Source organism: Uloborus diversus, chromosome 2 (assembly GCF_026930045.1).
Source record: "Uloborus diversus isolate 005 chromosome 2, Udiv.v.3.1, whole genome shotgun sequence".
NCBI lineage: Eukaryota > Metazoa > Arthropoda > Arachnida > Araneae > Uloboridae > Uloborus > Uloborus diversus.
Window position 1 is genome coordinate 163,829,535 of NC_072732.1, and position 20,771 is coordinate 163,850,305.

Sequence of the window (20,771 nt, forward strand, 5' to 3'; positions counted from 1 at the left end):
GTTTTGTAAGAAATAATGTTTGCAATAACTACAACAAAAATAATTACTGCAGATGAAGCGGAGTGAGTACAATTCTTCAATAATAATGATTTTATGGTTGAAATCAGATAGCGATTCCGAACACCCCTACTTGAGCAATTTATACACTATATTTTTGCAACTCTTGTGAAGGAAATACGTCATTTCAAAGGCATGTAAAAAAAAGCAAATGACCTTTTAAAAATTTTTTAAAAAACTCAATGGAGTGGCCGCAAAAATTGAAGCACAAAGTTGCAAGGGGTGACTGTATACTTATTTTTAAGTTTGAAACTCTTTAATATTTTGAAAAAAATAAACTTATTTTTTAAAAAAAATACAAAGGCGACAAACTACTTTCTAGACCGCTTTTTAATTTTGAAAAATAAAAAAAAAATCTTTGCTTGAAGAAAATCATTGCACGCAAAAACTTAGAAACAATGTGCCTCAATGTATAAACTAAAACTAGGTGAAAATTCACTACATTTTAAGCAGTTATTGCTATTTATAAAAAAAGCAAAACTTTTAAAGTGAAAAATCAAAATCAGAAATGTGTCTTATTCATCTTAAATTTTAAACATAACTATGCTTATCTGTCAAACTTTAATAAAATATTTAATTGGAACTTTTTGATTTCAATTTAAATTACTTATTTGTAACTAAATTGAACAGTTAAGCTTTAACTAGCATCAGGGTTGGCTTTTTGCCGGCAGAAACTGGTTTTTGCCCTGCCGGTGGCAGAAACTGGTTATAACCGGTAAAAACCGGCAGAAACTGGTAGAAACTGGCAAAAACTAGAAAACGTTTTTAATAGCTCTAGTAATTACTTAATGACAGGCAATTAAGTAAAATAAAATATATAACTCATTTCGTCATTGCAAAAACTTAATATAATAGTTATTTAATAATTAGTGTAAAAATATGTTAAATAACAGGACTGACATTTCTAAAGCAAAGTAAAATTTATCGTAGTTGAAATTGCTATGTGTTAGAAATTTTAGCCTTGTAATGTTGTAAGTAACAAATTTTTCAGTTTGTTTATAATTATTTTCTTTGCATTTAATAAAAAGTGTGATATATCAAATATTTAAATAAATACAGATTTTTTTTATTTCATTAAATTCTGAAATTCAGGAACTTGTCATTTTACACTTAATATAACTGAATAAAGCTATTCTCAAAGAGCTCCCCCCCCCCCCATTTTGATTTCTATGGAAAGCTAATAATCCAATTATATAAGTACTAACACAGTCTTCAACTTTGCTGTATGTTAGAAACAATATAATTGGTTAGATTCACTGACTCATAAATGTAAAGAGTTTCATTGGTTGAAACTAGGGGTGCAACATGGATGTCGATGTTTTGGAAACATCGATTTTTTTGTTAAAACATTGATGTTTTTAACATCGATGTTTTACTTTCAATGTTTTACTTTCAATGTTTTTGGACTATCGATGTTTTGGTTTCGTTGTTTTTTCGATGCTGATGTTTTTGCATTTTAATTGAAAATTATCATAAAATTTTGCTCCAATCTTCTCGCTAGGTAATTAAGTTTACTTATGGAGTTGCCAAAAAAAAAAAATCATTTTTTGCACCCGTTTTATAAGACCAATTTTTCTGCGTAGAGGATGATTTTTGGGAAGATCACTACAAGATAGTAAAAGATTAACTAGAGAGTAAAAAAGAGATCAAAGCTATTGGAAGAACCTGACACTGGTAGTCTGGTGCCAGAACTTGCAGTCTATTTCAAGGCTCCAGTTCTTAAACTAAAGGAAAATCCTATACGCATTTGATAGTGATGGAAACTTCTGTTCCATCGAAAGAGATGTTTCTCAGACTGGTGGGATAGTCTGCGAAAAGAGAAATGCGCTTCTGGGGGGACAAAGTAAGGAAACTTCTTTTTCTCCAAACTGTCAACACCAATATTCGGGCTTACTTATCAATTTCCTCCAACAAGTCGTCCGTCTATTACCTTAAATTTGTGTTTAATTATTAACTAACAGTACAACACATATTTCTTACTCTTAAAAATTATTGTTAGAGTTAATTTTGTATTTTTAAAATAATTAGCACAACTTTTTCTCATCATTCAACTGACGGTAAGTGCATGATGCATTTTTTCTCAGATTCTTTTTTGATGTAAATTTACTTTTAGTTAAATTCAGTTTGAAAATATTTCCTCATTACTATAACTAGATTGTATTAACCGGTGCTTGTCTTATTATCAATTTTTGCCCAACTATAATACCAAGCTGTTGCGAAATTATTCTTATTAAATTATATTCATGATTTGAGGTTCAGTATTTTCAATATATTCGTCGGATACGTATTCTTTTGTATTGCTTAAATTAGCGTAGTATATTCAAAAATGTATGTTATACATTGATAAAAAGATCGATGTTTTAATTTCTAACATCGATGTTTTGATGGGATTGAAAGAATCTTCTCAAATTTCTCCTTTGTGCACAACAAATTAAGAAATTGTTTAGGTTTAGAAACAGCGTCAAAACTTATATTTTGTTACAGGCTGCTGCAGTGTGAAAACAATGTAAAATTTGATTTTGAATGGTGATAGTGTTGTAAATAAATTGTATTTGGGTTAATATTTAATTATTTTTCTTATACATTTTCTATTGTATGTCAGGAATTGCATTTATGTCATTTTTTGAGTTTCTGCCAGTTTCTGCCATAAATGTGGCAGAAAGGGGTTTTTGCCATGCCGGTTTTAACCGGTTTCTACCAGTGGTTTTTACCGCCTTGGCAGAAACCTGCCAACCCTGACTAGCATGTAACATTTTAATAAAATTTAAGCATTTTTGTTGGGAGTCTGATCAGTTAAAAATATACACAGAAAGAGGTACATGAATTAATTGCAAAAGGTTGAAAAGAACCTTTATGTAAAAGGGTTGTTATAATCGTCATTCCAGAATCAGTTTGTTAAACTTGTTCTTAGACTATCATGTTTCACAAGGTATTTTATTTGCTCTTTTGTTAATTCATTGAAAGGTATATTGTCACAATGTTGACACACATATTGTAGAAACCAAACCTCCCTATTTTCTCAATTTTGCCATCTTGATCTCTTTAACATCTCTCTTTGGTATATCGTAAATTTGAGAAATGTGTGCATTTTATAAGAAAAAACTCCATTTTTCTAGCTGTTTTCTGCCTTGCCATCCGTATGATATAAAAGTAAACATAAAAAACGTAAATGTGTTCAACATGCTCAATAACTTTATTATAAATTAAAACTCTGATTTTCATACAATTAATGCCTCATTTTGATGATTTTTTCCTCCTGAGTCTCTCAATTACAAAGCTTGATTTTCCATATGTCCTAATTAATTTTAATTTATGTTTTTTTTAATATTAAAAATTAATTACTTGTTTCATTTATTTATTTTTTTTTAAATATATATGTACAAGTTTACATTAAGTGCTAAAAAAAACCACTGGACAAGAATTCCAAATCATTGTATCCTCGAATCTTTTCACGGCCACACTGAAAATCTAGGAATCATGTTGGCCTGGCATCCGGTATATATCAAGATCTGCTAAAGTTTTTTCTTTTTTTCCCTTCTAGGTTGCTTACCATACTGTAGTAAGCAGTACCACATCGGAAGAATTCTGTCAGTCATTTAGTGGTAGACCTCTTGCTGCTCCTCCTATACCTATTCAAAATGCTGGAAACAATATAAATGCTTCTGCTTATCTTTCAAAACCTGCTGAAGCAGTTTTGAATATCTTGCACAAGCAAAAAGGCAGGTTATTTAATTTTTTATTCTTATGTGATTTAAAACACAACTATTGTGCTATGTTGTAGTTAGGGGGTAATGCTGTTCTCCAGACTATTTTTTTTTAATTAAAATATTGAAAATTTAATATCTTACAAGTAATTGTATCATTCCTCGGTCGGAATAAAACTTTGCGCATCAATAGAGCCCTTAAATTTTGGTTGTAATGCATTCTTTTATTTTTAGTTTTAATTACAGAAATTCGTAGTGAGCCAAATTTTTTTAATGATAAAAACACAACCTATAAAGTTGACATGTTTCAGTTTTTTTTTTTTTTTTTTTTGGAAGTACTCTATTAGGGTAAACTCTCCTTTTCGATCAACCCTTTCGACTGAGGATTTATCTAACCAAATTTTAAGTACTAATCAACTACCAAGCAGACACACTAAACAAAAATGTTCAAGACATGCATTGTGCCACCTCCAAAATCTTGTGGTTAGATACATGTTTCAAAGAAAAAAAAATGTTTAAAATATTTCGCTTTAGGAAATTGATTGCTGAAAGTGGTTTGCTCCTTTATATACCTAGTAATTTCAGAAAACTCATATATTAAATTTATATTTATCATTTTCAACTTAAAACAATAAAACTCCTGGCTTTTTCATCTCAGGGTGAAAAAAAAGAAAAAACAAAGAAAAACAAAAATTTACTTTTAAGTTTCCCCACTCTTTCAGAAAAATAAAAATCAGGAACAGGGTTTTTAAAAGTAGATAAATGAAATGTAATAAACATATTTGGGATCAGAAATGAGTGATGTTCCTATTTTTGATCGAAAAGTTTCTTTTTTACGACCGACATTTATGAAAATTGTTTGTTTTTGCTATTTGTGATTTTTGTTAAGTGTTAGCTTTTGCAACCAAGATTTCTGCCAAGATAAAAGTTAAGAGTTTGTTTTCGCTGCTACTCTTTGTGTTAGATGTTTTTATTCTGAATAACTGTAAATAAAATTTTGCATTCTAAGCCTTTTAACATTTATTTATTTTAATGAGCTCTATTGTCCATGCAATAAAAAGTATCGTGAATCTGGCATATCAAGTGCTTCTTATGCAGGCAATCTTTAACTGTTGTCTTTCATTAATGGTTAAACAATAAAATTATGCCAGAATGTGCCAGTGTTTGTTTCTTTAGTGTTCTTCTTTGAATTTTATTGTTTTATTTTTTTTTTTTTTATTATTTTTTTTAATCTGTTTGTATGATTATGTCCATTCAAAATATAAAACTTATATTAAAATTTTGTTGTAGGTCCTTTGTCTTGCAAAGCTTTGTGCAGTCTGCTAGGTTTTCCAGAAGCAATTGTGAAAATGGCTCTGCAGCATTTAATATCTTTAGGACTAGTATTCCAAGACAATTATTCCATGTTTTGCACAGTTGTCAATAAAAGCAATGCAATACCTCAAGATGACATTGTATTGCGCATTATAAATTACTTGAAACGTGCTCAAACCGCCATACACACTAAGGACCTTGTCAAAGGGGTTGGACTGAATAATAAGAAGGAAATTAATCCTTTACTTTATAAACTGCAACAGAAAGGAGTTGTTACAAAAGTTAATGAATCTCCTCCTATGTGGCAGCTCGGAGAACAAATGGTCAATAATATTGTTGATAAATCAGTGAAACAGACTGAAATAAATTTCAAGAGAGAAGAGCAGACATTCATGCATAATTCTTTGCCAAATTGTGTTTCCAAAGAAATTGAATATACAAAGCCTTTGACTCCATTAGGTGGCAGGCAAAAGTACAAAAATGGAGTAAAAGGCTTGTTGCCAAATAATATGTCATCGTATGAGGATTCAAGCTCTGCCATCGAAACACCCACCGAAGTGAACGCGAATAACGCGTACGCTGAGCCAAATAGGTCTCACATTAAAAGTGAATTTCCAGATAATCTAATAAAAAAGAACTATCAAGATGGAAATGGAATGGAAAATTCAACATCTTTACCATTATCTCCAGACTTGATGAACTTAATGAGCTCCTTACAGTCGCCAAATGTTGGTAAAAACATCGAATCATGCAAGATCCCTTCCAACTCATCCAAAAGTGCTGCATCAGATGCTGAAGGCCAGCACGTGAATGGGCGTTCCATGGGATCTCGCAATGGGAGGCAAAATAATGAAGCTTCCGGAAATTCATCTCGTAAAGCTGCTGCTGCAGCCAAAGCTGCAGCTACTAATAAACTCCCTGAGCCAAATTCTGCTGCTCATTATGTGAATGATGTGCTCAACAGTGACAGTTTTGCTGCACTAATGAAAAATCCTGTTAGTGCACTGTATGAATATGGTCAAAGGAATCATATTGATACTAAAGTTGAGATTGTTTTATCTGAAGGACCACCTCATAATCCAAGGTAAGAACCTTTCATTCAAGTTTTAGTTTTGTTTTGTTTCTTTAGTTGTAGTTTTATTTCATTGTTTTATATACTAGTACTGGGTAACTTCTCAAGTCCGACCATCCATTGTTCGGAGGAAAACATGACAATTATAGAGGTTGTCGCATTGAGAAGTTTTGCTGAAATAACTGCATAAACATTTTGCATATTGTTAGTGTAAAGTAATTAAAACAATTTTTTATATTTGAAAAAGCCAAGTTCTGCTTTTACGAATAATTATGTATTAGAGAAAGAAAAATGTTTGAATCCTTTTACTATCAAAATGGCTGGACCAGTCATTTTGACTGCAAAATAATTAATTTAAAATGCTCTTAAAATTTCTTGGTTTTAAGTAATGATTTTGGACTTTGCCTGAACATTGATAAACATCTTCCGCAGACATTTTTGAGTTTCTAGTCTGCTTCAGCATCAGTAAATGTATTTACATTTTTGTTTTGCTGAAAGGGGTCAAAATAACAGCTGCCTACACTTCTAGGTATGTAACCCTTTAGTTTTTTTTTGGTAATGCCATTTTTTTTTTTTTTTCTTCACAGCATACTGATTTAGGAAAAGTCAAGGAAGGATTAAGCTATTTATATAAAAATACAGAGGAGCAGTTAGAAAACAAGTTTGCTTGGGGGTTGCTTTAGGGGCTGTTTCCAATAAGCAATTATAACATTTAGAAATAGTTACATCTGCCAGTTCTATGTCATTCCCATATGAAATGATGCTTCAAAGTTCCATGAAGGAAGTTTTAATCAATGAAGACATTTAAGTTATTATAAAATTTAACCTTTATGTTAGTTTTAATGTTAAATTACTGGTATTTTTTGCTTTGGGGGTAATAACTAATTATGACGGCAAAACCAATAATTATGTATGGAGTGGTTAAAAAGGCATTGAGTTTAATATCTAAAACAAAGACATTGTCCAGAGCTCTTTTTTTAATTGATGCTCAAAAGGTTGAAGAAAGTGGGAGGGGGGGGTGGATCAAGTAATTACGGTCTCGTTACTTTTCAAAACTAAAAGATAACCTAATTATTAACTACTCTACAATGTATAAATATTACGCACAAGTGTACAAATTGTTATACAAAGTTTTGCAGATGTGCTACCTTTTTTTTTTAATGTTTGAAAGCATGAAGCAATCGAACTGCCACCAACAAAAGTTAAAATTACGAAAATACATGTTGCAGGAATTATAATACAATATAGTCACTGCAAGAACAAAATGGGGAATTTTTGTTCCGCCTCAAATGCTCAAGTTCGTGTACTATAGATGTACCGAAATAGCATTCACAGCTCCAGTTCTTAGGAAGAAAACTATTAATATATGCATTAATTGGCATCGTTTTTTCAGTGCAAAAGATTGCGTTTTTTAATAGTATGTTTAGACACAACAAGGCAATACATAATTTGTTCTGTTAAATGGGCAGAGACAGATTGTTTGTTTCAATGAGCAGTATGGTTTCACTGTCACCTTTGGTGTAATGAAAAATTATTATTTATTTTTTGAATTTTTTCTCTCTAATTTGGAGCATTTTTAATTCTACCGCCATCGTGCGCCGCACAACCTTGCACATAGGGACGGCGCGGCCCTGCCTATGCCCTCTCTGAAATCCTCAATTTATATAGCCTATGGGGTAGAAAGATTTTTAATTAAAATTTCTAATCCCTTCCATAAAAATCATCTAAGTGAGGAAACTACATCCAACTGAAGATTTTGGAATTTATCTTTGAAAACAAACTCTTTAACTTTGGATCAGGGTGTGGAAGAACATCACATGTAAAACACAAACTTATAGTGAGAAAGTACACAGAAATAGTAATAGTCTAACAATATTGCTGCTTTTTCTCCTCAAATATTTTGATCCCCTCTACTTGAAGGAAAGTCTTCCTTCTACTTATTCGTATTAAGTTGAATTTTAGCTCCTGACGTATATTTTTCAACCATCACTTCAAAATGTTTGTACTTTGTCTTTTTTATAATGCTGTCAAACCTCATTAATACAAAATGTGAAATATTGTTTTAAATTAAATACAGTTGATTCGTGATAACTCGAATCTAAAGGGGTCGACGAAAAACTTCGACTTATCGAAAGTTCGACTTACCACTAGTTTCAGTTTTCAACATTTTAATACTAAAAACCATTGAATATTTTAATTTGTTCATATAACATAAAATTACAGAACTTGAAAGTTTTTAAGTGCAATATGCACAGTTTAATCAAATATTTAGAGAAAAAAATCAAAAGAATGGTTTTGATTTCGATACTGCTGGAACCAATTGAATAGAGCTGATTCTACTTCAGGAGAGCTACACATCTTCATTCATTTCAAATTCAGATTCATGGATTCTACCACTTTAGAAGTTTCTCTTTTTCTTTTTATATCATTGACAGAGTACTTGCTTAGATATCTTTAATAGTAAAGCAAACTCACTATCTCTCAGGAACTTATCAGCAAATGATCGAACTAAAGAATGAGAAGGGGAATGCATCTTAACTTAAGTCAGCCTTTGAATAAAGATACAGTCAGTTGACTTCACGACTTGACAGTTTAAAAGCAAATTCGTAGTCCAGCAACATGTCAAAGTGTAAACAGTACAGTACAACAAAAGAAAACAAGCTAAATCATTTCCGCACGTATAACTCCTTTATCGCACATTGACTTAACAGGTGCTCTTCTTGCTTTAGAGGTCTATTGAGCAAGAATTGTAAGAGAAGGTGAATTAATTTTTCTCTCTTAGTAACTTGTTTCTTTTTTTTTCTCCCATTCTTCTGAAATAAATTTCGAGTTTTCTTTGAAAAAAATCTTAGAGTTGAAAGAAATTAACTTTGAGATAATGAGAATAATTAGCATGGAATTAAAGACAAAGAGGTCGGGACTTGATTGAAACTTCAAGTTATAGTAAGATTCGAGTTATCACGAATTGACTGTACTTGTTTGGTCCTTTGAGTTAACAGTCGCTTGATAATTCATTGGATGAGATGAACTCCGTTTAACATCAAACAATTATCTAAGTCTCTTAAAATCAAGGTTCAGCTATCAATTTTTTACTTAAATATGGCTACTCTGTAATTACTGTTATTACTTCTGAAATATAGCATACAATCTTCATAAATGTCTTCACATATTCAAAACAGAGTTCTTTGAATTATTTTTCTAATTTAAAATTGCCATGATTGAGCATTTTTAATTTTTATATAGAAAAATGCAAATGAACCTTATACTAATTTATTTCTCATTTTTTAAATGAATTTTAGTATATTCAATTTATATTTCTTGAATTTAATTAAGCATTTAGGCATCTGAATTTTATTATGTATTAAGTTAAGCATCATTGTAAAAAAAAAACTTTGCAACATGTTTAAATTATTGGAATATTTATAATGTGTAGGTTCAAAGCAGTCGCTTATATGGGAGATGAAGAATTATCTACAGCTTGGGACAAAACTAAAAAAGACGCTCGCAGACAGGCAGCTGAACTGGCTGTGAGGGGTCTGGTGGCTAATGGAGGATTTGGAAAATTCAGCTCACTTGCTACTAGTGTATGTCATTTAAAATCAAAATCATTCTCTAAAATTATTTTCATTAAATTAACAGAAAAGAAGTTTTTTTAAATATTATTTTAAAGAACATTATTAATTTTGTCCCATTTGAAATGCATTGTTTTTATTCCTTTTATTTTATTTTTATTAATGTTGTAAACTCAAGTTCAGTTGAAAGTCTAATATTTGGATCATTTCACGGTAATTCCGACATTTATGTAGTGTCTGTAATGTGACCTTTTTTGGCCATAGCTTTTTAATGTACTTTTTGTTAGCATATTATTGTATCTTGAGCTTTTCCTACCAACACATCAACTCAAATTAAAATAATTTGCAAATCAAACAGTAAATTAAAAAGTTATGGCAAAGTCACGTTACATATTCTACATAAATGTCATAAATACCGTAAAATGACCCATTTATGAGTTGCACTAAGAAAATAAAACATTTTTTTAATATAAATCTTTGCATTGTCAATATTTAATTTTCTTTTCCTATTTTTATTTTTTTTCTTATGTGTTTTAATTTTTTGTTTTTAACAGCCAGAAACTGTAAATGAACTTCCACCTGTTGTAAGCCAATTTGACATGATTGCTGCTCTTAGTCATAAAACATTCAACGAACGAGTATTACAAGTTCCTGAATATATGGGTGGTCGGAAAGTACTTGCTGCTCTAGTCATGAAAAAAGGTGGAACCGATTCCAGGGGAACTGTGATATGCTTAGGAACTGGTATGTAACTGCCTCCTTAAAATTGATCTCTACATTTTAAAAATGTCCGTTTGAGTTTAAAATCACGTTTGGAAGTATTTCGAATGTCTTTAATATCTATTGAAGTTTGGTAAAGCTCATGTGTATCACTTTTTTCCTCACTTGTGGTTTTGTAAAAGAAATTAGAAAGCAAGCCACACAGGAATCAACAAAATTTCTGTTATCTACTGTGCAAATATATTTAATGTTGCACAAGGATTTAAGCTCTTGTAGAATAAGATTCTTTAGTTCATATAATTTCTACAAACTATTTAACTGTTATAGTTAAATAATTAGCAGTACTGAGTTATCACAAAGTATAAACTAAAAATTTTAAACAAACTACAATATAAATTTTTTGATTAACTTTTTTGATTTTTTTTTTTTTTTTTTTCCAATCATGGTGCTCTAGTTATTAAATGAACTGAATTAAACACTTAAAAACTACTTAGAAAAGGAAGAAAAAAAAATATTTTGTTTGTAATCTAGTTCCTTGAGAAAAAAAAAAGGTTTAATTAAACAAAAACAAAAGAGAGGAAAAAAAAAACACTAAAAGGACTGTTTCATTTTTGGTATATAAGTTTAATATTTTTAAAAGAACTTTTGAAGTAATTTCTGCTTAAATTTTCTTTGAGTAAATTTTCTAATAAACCTCCATTGTATGTTTTTTCCCCCAGAAATAAAACATTTTACTTAATTTATACATTTATAATTTTTTTATTATTTTTTTTTTACTCTTAAAAGAATAAAAGTAATTCGTTATTTAGTTTAAAAAGTGCTGAATTTTTGCTTTGTAAATTGTGTTGTTACTTCTTTAAAGCAACTGTAATGTTCCCTGGATGAAAATGAAAAAAAAAAATAAAGATGTCTTCTGTGTTTGCAAAAAATAATAAAATTTGTTGTTTAACATAAAGATAAAAATGTGATAAATTGAATGAAATTAAAATAACTGTATCAAATTCTTCCAAATTAGTTTTAGCAGTATAACTTCTTTCTAGGCTTATAAGTCACTATCCATCCACCAAAACCACTACAAAGTATAGTTAAAAAATTGGCACCGGCCCTGAAAGATATGGCATTTTATTGTTTAATACTAGTATAATTTTTTTTTAAGAATATTCTTTTTAAAAAATTACCTGTATGAATATTTTCTAGGGAATCGTTGCATCACTGGAGAAGGTCTCAGTCAGGATGGGTTGGTTGTTAATGATTCCCATGCTGAAGTCATTACCAGACGGGGATTTTTGAGGTAATATTTTGATATGTTTTTAAGTATATGAGGAAAAAAAACTATGCATGTCCAAATGTTTTGTTTATCATATAATATTCTTGATTTAATGCAATTTTAGAAATATGCTTACCCCCCCCCCCCCCCCTCACCACCACCACCGAAAAATCCAAAAATTTTCATATGCATTCTTTATAGGTTTCTGTATAAACAGTTGAAAACTTTTGATGTTGGCAAAGAACATTCCATGTTTGAAACAATTGAAGATGGAAGACTTCAAATTCGACCTGATGTTACATTCCATTTATATATATCAACTGCACCATGTGGAGATGGAGCTCTATTTACGCAGTATGTAAACTGCATTGTTTATAATTGATTTTAACATTTGTGTTTATGAGTTTGATTATTTCAGTAATGAACGTGGCATGATTGTCTAAAATAAATTCTTAACTGCTTTATATTTCAAGAGCAATGTTTTATTTATTATTTATTTATTATTATTATTTATTTGTTTATTTATTTTTATTTATTTATTTATTTATTTATTTATTTATTTATTTATTTATTTTTTTTTTTGACCATGACATTTTAGGAGGAATGTTTAATATTAAGTATTTTTTATTTACCATAATGGTTATTATTTTCTTTACAGAAGTTCTGAAGATAATAATAAAAAATGAATATAGGATTTTATATCAATTAACAACAGCACATTATTTCTGAACTTGTTCAGTGGTGCCACTCTCTTCAAAACCAAAAAAAAGTTAAAATTTTACGACCTCCTTGCTACAAAATTGTAGGTCTATGTTTATCGCAGCTTTTCATTTCCATCACAACTTACATTATTACAAAGTTTCTCAAAAAGTAGCCAAAAAATTATTAAAATTTAAGGTCAGGAGTCATAAAAGATGCATCCATAATCTCTCCCCCCCCCCACCACCAAGCTTGTCTTGCACGTTAATTCATGGAGTAAGTTTTGAGAGATTTGATTCTAAATAAAAATATTTTGTTTAGTAGAAGGATGTTCCATGTAGGAAAGTTTTACATATATAAACATATTGTGCCCCCCCCCCCTGCCCCATACCTTCAGATGAGAAACATGTTATACAACAAGGCTATTGAAACTTTCAAACCTATTAAAACTTTTAAATAGTATAAATTCTTGTACCTTATAATGTTTATAAAGCAAAATTTCAATACAATACAATACCTAAAATCTATTGTTTTACAGTTTAATTTATCTTCTCTTTCTTTTTTTTTAACCAGTAATTTAAAACCAGGCGAAAAAGTAGAGCCTCCTGATGATAACGATGGGCAGCATCATCCTGTATTCACTAAAAGCTTGCAAGGACTTCTGCGCTCCAAAATGGAAGCTGGTTAGTTTTCCAATTTGTTTGATTTTTTTTTAAAGTTGTGCAAAATAAAATTACAAATATTATTTTTTTTTAAATAAATCGTTTGGTCTTATTTATTAAAATGTATAATTTAGTTTTTAAAAGAAAAATTAAAAGGATAGAACTAAATCAAAAATTTAGATTACAAAAAAGAAATCTATCAGCTCCATTCTCTTCATTTTAGAATCATTACTTTTTGCATTTTTGAAATGAGTGATATTTGTAAAATTTGTAAACTTCTAATCATTTGGTTTATTCCGTCAATAAAAAAAAAGCTTTTTTTGCATGAGATACATTTGATGTCAGCCTCATCACCCCATGGTAACCATAATACATCATCCCATGAGGCCAACTATGATGAAGAAAATTATTTAATGGATCATGTAACTTGTTAAGCTAAAAATATCATTCGACATAAACATGAACTAAGACATTTATGCAGTTATATAAATCTCCACTATAGCAACCTTGTGTTTAAGATTGTATTTCACGCTATTTTAGTTTCTGAAAAATTAATATTAATTTTAGTTAGTTAATGTACTGTATATGTTGAAACTTAATTTTGGATGGTATAAAAGTTTTACTAATTAGAATATAATAGTGTTTATTTTTCCTAGCAATTAACTTTAAATTTTTCATCGTATTGGAAATAACATTTTCTTCATATTTACTCCGAAAGCTAATTGTGTTAAGATCACAAAATGCTTATAAATTTCTCTTAATTTTATTCAATTTATCGTTTGTTTGTTGTAAAAAGTTTCTCTTGTGAACATACTGTGCATGTATTTTACTAAATTCTGTAATTTCACTAAATAATTTTTTTACTTTTTTTTTTTTTTTTTTTTAAATTTCAATGTATGTAGATGTATTTAGTTTTGAATTATAATGCATTTATTTTTTTTCTTTCAGTTTTGCAAGTGAAATTTTAATTTTATCGGATGTTAAAGAATTGATTTTTTTTTTTTTTGTTTTGTAGGGGAAGGAACAATTCCAATTGATACTGAGTACAGGTACCAAAGTTGGGATGCCATTCTCAGAGGCGAAAAGCTTCGTACTATGTCCTGTAGTGATAAAATTGCTCGTTGGAATGTTTTAGGACTTCAGGGAGCACTTCTGAGTCACATCATGAAACCTGTGTACTTAAGTTCTGTAACGCTTGGTAAGTCTTTTGGAATTCTTTTATACTATATCACTAAAATGCATTTTATAAATAAATATTTTCCAATAAATCTTCATTCCTTTGAGGTCCATTTTTTTAATAATTTTTCCTTCCTGGTAAATCCAAAGAGATTTCAAAATGTAATTTAAGAGTATTATAAATCCTAGGGCTGTGTTTAGAGACTCAGTCTGCAAAAATTATGTAATAGTTTAACTGCATCTTATACTGGGGGGGGGGGGCAGGTACAAGGGAAGAATAATGGGATGGATTCATGACCCCAAACCGTCAACGATAGTATGCATCACATTATGTTCAAACATTTTATGAATAAAATGTAAACGATTTCAGTAGTCTTTTCAATTTATTAGTTATTTTTGGAAGCAAACATTTTAAATACTTCTTTTCATTGCTTATGAAGTTAATTTGTAATGTTTAGGCCCTATTAGCTGAATTATTCCCGGCCAATTTGGCGCTTTTTATTGACACCCAAGCAATTTCAGAAATTTTTCATACCCAAAAACCTAGGTTCATTCATGGGAAGGAGGGGGGGGGAGTCATTCTTCAACATGTCCCCCCCCCTCCCCCACTTACTAAAATGGTAGTCTTTATCTCTTCCTGGTTGGACTCTGCCATAAGACCACAATGGCATTTTTTTTTACTGTCAGACTGAGTCCAATGGACTGCAAAGGGTTAAAATGTTTTTACCATTTTAATTAAATCCCTAAATGTAACATTCTAGAAAAAAAATCATACTTGGGGGAATAAAAATAACTTTTGACGACATTTCCAAAATTTTAGTTTCTGTTTAAGTTTTTTTTTAACATGTTTTTTAGGTAATCTATATCATCATGGCCATCTGTCTCGAGCGGTTTGCTGTAGGCTTGTCGGAGAACCAGATTTGAATGAGCTCCTTCCAGAAGGGTACCGCTTGAACCATCCGGATTTGGGCAGAGTGATCGTGTGCACGCCTTCGCGTGAGACCGAGAAAACCAAGCCCCACAGCATCAATTGGTGTCACGAGGATGAACGACCGGAGTTGACAAGCGGTGTCAATGGTACCTCTGATGAAAGGTATCCAGTTTGCTCTTGTTTGTTTATTGAGTATAATTCAGTGCATGCGAAAAAAAAATTTACAACCTATATCTTTACAGTCTGACTCTGTAAATGTGGAATCTGGCAAGTGGCCAATTTAAGACAATTCCATCTGAATGAATGGGAAATAGCAATGAGATTTTGGTGCACACATTTGATAATGTTGCTAGGCCTTATTACTTTATTGTGTTCTGTAAAATAAAATGAGAGGAACAAAGAGTTTCTATGGGAGGGAAGGTGTGGGGGGGGGGGGTGAAAATGTTTTCATTTCGTCCAGAAATGTAAAAGTAAAATGCTAAGCTCAAAATTATGTTGTAAAAAAAATCAATTTTTTAAGTTAGAATATAGATCAAATTTAGATTTAAAAAATATTTCTGTGAACAAATTGTCATTTTTTGAAAACTGCGTCGAAATAATTAAGAGGCAAAAGCTTACATTTAACTAATAAACTACCACCCTTATAAACCAATAAATGTTTCCATTATCGCATATAAACCGGATGTTTGCCTTTCCATATCATTGGTGGTCCGACTCCTTATAACGTAAATACTTAACCGTTTTCTTTTACCTTTGCTTTGAAAAATTGTATTTTGTTTACTTATAACTAAAAAATGAGTACATATGTGCTGCTTAAAGCATTGAAAATTGTAATGAAAGTGAAAAATACATTATTAAAAGCTAAAAACATTTATTGGTTTTCTCCTCAAATATAAATTTTATTGGTTTTTCTCCTCAAATATAAATAGAACTTTCTGAATATTAGTCTTCCCTATGTATGCCAGTGCATATCTGTTCAATTAATCTTTCGAATTCTAGAATGTTTATTAACTGGTGCATAAAAATTTTTCTAGAGCATTTCATTAAAATGTTTTGTTCTATGTTTTGTACCCTGTTTACAAAAAGAAAATGAAAGGGAAATAATTAGTGCTTTTTTGTTGAAATATTAGTAATCGGAATTTCCTAAAGATTCTTCCTGCATTAGTTTCCTGTACTTTTGTTTGTTCAATAGTTTTTTTTTTTTTAAAGTATATTGACTTGAAAATAGATATTGCAAGAAATAACATAAAATAGTAATATAGTATAAAGAAGCAAAAAAAAAAAACCATGCTATGAAACTTTGTGATAACCATAATTGCTGCTCAAAGTGGCAATGGTAATCCTATTTTGTGTCAACATTGATTCAAAACATAAAGCTGAACTTTCCAAAATGTATTTTACAGGGCTGGTGGTCAGTTACAATCACGTTTGTGCAAGGCAGTATTATTCCAGAGTTTTAAGGAGATAGCTGCCAAATTTGGTGTTGAACATCTCTCTAACCTTACCTACGGCGAAGCGAAAAGAGCAGCCAAGGATTTTCAAGCAGCTAAGGAGGTGCTATTCAACCGATTTCAGCAGTTAGGGCGAGGCACCTGGATTCGCAAACCAGAGGAGGAAGAAGAGTTTGTGTGAAATTCTATTTAGCTTCAATTCCTGTTAATGGTTATACCTTAAAAATTAGTCTTAAAAATTTAATCATTCATAGGCTTGTTATGCATATATAACATAAATAAAAATATAGCTTTTATAGTTTAATCTATAAAAGAAGCATGAATCTTAAAAATGGTATAAATTTTCTCAAGTCATGGTTTAAAAGTTTCTGATAAAGCACATATTTGTGCCATATATTAAACAGTGTTATGTTTTAATGCAGAATTTTTAGATAGAAATATTAGTCTTACTTTGTGTTCAAAAGTAAATTTTAGAAACTGTGGCCAAAACTGAACGGAAATAGCAAGCTCAAGTTTTCTAATAATTAACCTTATAGCTTAATAGATTTCAAGTTTCTGCACTTCTACTTAACCAGTGAAAAGTCTCATTCTTATTTAAACCTATCAAGAATCTTGCTATTTAGCTATATGTAAAACATGAATCTTAACCTGCTATATGCAATCTTTAAACTAATTACTTTGTTAGGTAGCATGTAGGATTCTGATGTTATCTTCCTTAGGTAACTTTGCCCTTTGAGGTTCATCTACTTATTCTGTCACATTGTGTAATTGATGGATTATGAAAGGTTGCTTTTATATAATTTACCTTTGATCCTCAGTTTGATGTTTTTCTCTTAAGTATTGAATCAGGCATGGCGAAAATTAAACCAATCAAAAATCTTGAATCCAAGCAGTTGGCATAAATTAAACGCAATTTTGTTGACTAACAAAAAAAAAATCCGATTCAATATTTTAAAACGGAACATCACACGAATGCTTGAAATGCTTAACAGTACTGAGAACAAGTTGTCAGCATAAACTCATGTTACTCCTGAATTTCAGTCCAGAAATATGCGAGGTTTTATGCATTAAACTGTGATAAAATAACAATGAAATCGGCATTTTAAGCTTTGTCAATATGGTAATGCCAAAGTTTCCTAATTAAAAAAAATCAGGAAGATTTAAATTCTTGTACATCCATGTTGACGAAGAAATATGATGTGCGTGTGTAGTGTGCAAACTTGTCAAAGTGGATACTCATGTTTATTGTTGTTTTCTGTGACTTAAATGTTTTTCTGTAAAATTAGAAATGCTTTTGAAAATGTAAATAGTCAAATGTGTCTGTTCTTGTACTGTCAAGTGTATGTCTAAAATATATAAGAAATCAGTGCAGCTTGCAGTTGTGGTAGTTTCTACCAATGAGTGTGAGGTAGGGATTTTAAGAAGAAAAATCCTTGTAAGGTATTGAATTTTTTCTGAAATTCCATTACAAAGAGATTTTATGGTGCACTCGCAACTGCCAAAATCCCTTTCTGTTATGGCTGAGTATTCACTGTTAAATGTTAAAACTAACATTTAACTGTGATAATCATCATTTCCATACCACAAATATGGTAGGCTTCAAATATATCATATATTGTTTTATTTTTATGTTAAGAAAGTTTTTACGGTAGAAATCATCCTCAATCATTTCAAATTGTTTATTAGTTAGTCATATCTTTTTAATCGAAAGTAGATATCGTACGTAATTTCTTGCTGTAACAGTTAGTGATTAAACTCATGTAGTCACTAAAGTTTCAAGAAAAGAAAATGATAATATTTGCAACGTCCTCGAAATATTATTCCATCCTATATTATGGAGTCATTATGTATTGTAAATAGTTCTATTGTTCCTTTTGTTGTTGTTGTTATTTTGTCTTAAGTTTTTTATTTATTTTTGGTGTTAAACAAGCAGAATCTCATTATGATAGTCATAAGCCTTGTGTCCATAAAACCACTTATTTTGTTTAAAGTATATTATTCTTTATTTTGAAGAAGAAAAAAAAAGAGTATTTTATAGTCACTTTAGGGAAAATTTTATTTTTGCTTTTTAAATTTTCTTATGCGCTTACTACTCTTATCTTTGTGATTATCTCGATGAAATGTAACCTCAGCCATAGAGGGGAGTTCTCTGTGTTTGTTATTCATGTTGCATTTTCAATTGGACTCATTTTATTTTTTCAGAATGAGCATAATGAAACTGGCTTTCACTGACATTTTTGAATTTGTTATCTACATTTACTTTTTACATGTTTTTAACGCACAGTTTTAGTGAAATTCGGAGAATTTTTCCTCTTGTAACTATATTTTATGTTAAATTTTATTTCTTAGTTTATTTTCTAATTTTTTGCCAAATGTTTTTTAATTTGTTTTTATTATGGAAGAAAAGAATAAAGTATATAAGAATCACATGTACATGTAAGTCTTTAAACTTGTGAATTCAATCATAAAATTTTTATCATATTCCACTTAAATTTTTCCTACTTCCAACCAAAATCTATGGCATATCTTGGCAGTCCCATTGCAATAAAATTACTATATTTAATTTTCCTTTGAAAACTTTTATTTTCTCTTGATTATTATTATTATCACCATTACTATATTTTTATCTATTATCTAAAATTCAATAATGCCCAACAATTTATCTTAATGTTGGGATATAATAACTTATTTTAGTGTTTGTCCTGTTCCTTAATATGTACCTCTGTTAGTAAATAATGGAGCTCTCATAGTTTTCAAAAATACTGTTGTAGATAATAAATACAATTGCCTAACAAAGTTGCATCATAGTTTACTGTAGCAAGTTTTGTAGAATTTTTTTTAATAAAAAAATACATAATATTTGGCTCTTAATGTCTTATGTTGTTTTGCTCTCCTTACTTTTTCTACTAAATCTGATCAGTACCAGATGATAACTTCAACAATTTCATGACCTGGGAGTTTCAGTAATTCTTGGAAGATTTCAATGCCCAAAAAAGTACTGCCGTATATAAAAATTAAAGCACCTAAATCGGTGGCTCTCAAAGTGGTTCACATAACACACAAGGCTTACGTTCGATGAGCACGACCGGTTGGTTAATCACGTGAGAGCAATGTCTTCAGCGGTTACTAGCTGTTGTTCACAAACCAATGCTTCATCGAACGCTTTCGATTGATCACCGATTACCTGCGCAGACGAATAACACACAGGTGAAAATTACATATGATTGGTCAAAAATGTCACATGGTTCCATCAACCAGCTAGAGTTATGGTCGACCGGTAGATCAACCACTGAGGCTCATAAAACGACATAGGAAGCAACCAGGTAAACAGTTAGCTCTCAAGTACGCTGCGGTTAGCCACCGGTTACTCACCGGTGAGGTTCGTAGAATGCAAGCAAGGTGTCTATTCAAATCTACAAGAGATCCATATCAGTTTAAAAAGGTAATTGGGGTTACATCAAAATAAACTGTAGGATTTCGCGAGACAATCCGACTGAAATAGGTTATCACCAACATTTTTCCAGTGCACTAATTTATGTAATGAATATATTAACTAATTATATCTGAATTAAATCTATTTAAACTTATGTAAGTATGTATTTCTTTGTTCTTGCAACTTGTAAAAACTTGCACAATTGATATTATTAGCAAAGATCCTTCATCTCCATAAAATGTTTAAGAATAAAGTGAAATTTTAGTTGGAACCAAAAGAGTTTTTTTGACAATTTTTTTTAAATTCAATGTTGAACTCTGCAATTGATGCATGACACTTCCATACATTTTACTTTTACATTGCTGTTGATGAAACCTTGCCCTCCATTTCACTGCATTGGAAAATCAATCAAATGTCAATACATCGCCGACCTGATTTCTCTTGAAACAAACCCTAGGAAAGGGTGTATGAAAATCAAAAAAAAAAAAGAAAAAAAAGGCATGTTCTTCAGAGCAAAAGCATTTGGATCTAAATGTAATGCAAAGTTTTACAATTTCTACAATCCATTATCATTTTCAGCTACGTGTTAAAAATAAATCAGGTAACATTCCTGATGTATGTTTTTAATTTGATTTAAAGGTTTTTTATTTTTTTTAAATGCGTTTACCCGTTTTTAACAGTATTTAGTATTTTCCTTTTTTTTTTTCTAACAC

General features: G+C 30.3%; 1 protein-coding gene across 1 annotated transcript in view; it reads left to right on the top strand.

Moving 5' to 3' along the window:
• LOC129217469 (double-stranded RNA-specific adenosine deaminase-like) overlaps positions 1 to 19,478 on the top strand; it is a 31,947-nt gene extending 12,469 nt beyond the window's left edge. The window contains 10 exon segments of the mRNA XM_054851773.1: positions 3,599 to 3,776; positions 5,052 to 6,159; positions 9,581 to 9,731; positions 10,274 to 10,511; positions 11,637 to 11,730; positions 11,908 to 12,060; positions 12,979 to 13,088; positions 14,083 to 14,265; positions 15,099 to 15,336; positions 16,578 to 19,478. Of these exon segments, the coding sequence (XP_054707748.1) occupies positions 3,599 to 3,776; positions 5,052 to 6,159; positions 9,581 to 9,731; positions 10,274 to 10,511; positions 11,637 to 11,730; positions 11,908 to 12,060; positions 12,979 to 13,088; positions 14,083 to 14,265; positions 15,099 to 15,336; positions 16,578 to 16,806 (2,682 nt within the window). The 3' untranslated portion in view covers positions 16,807 to 19,478.
• Positions 19,479 to 20,771: the final 1,293 nt, after the last annotated feature.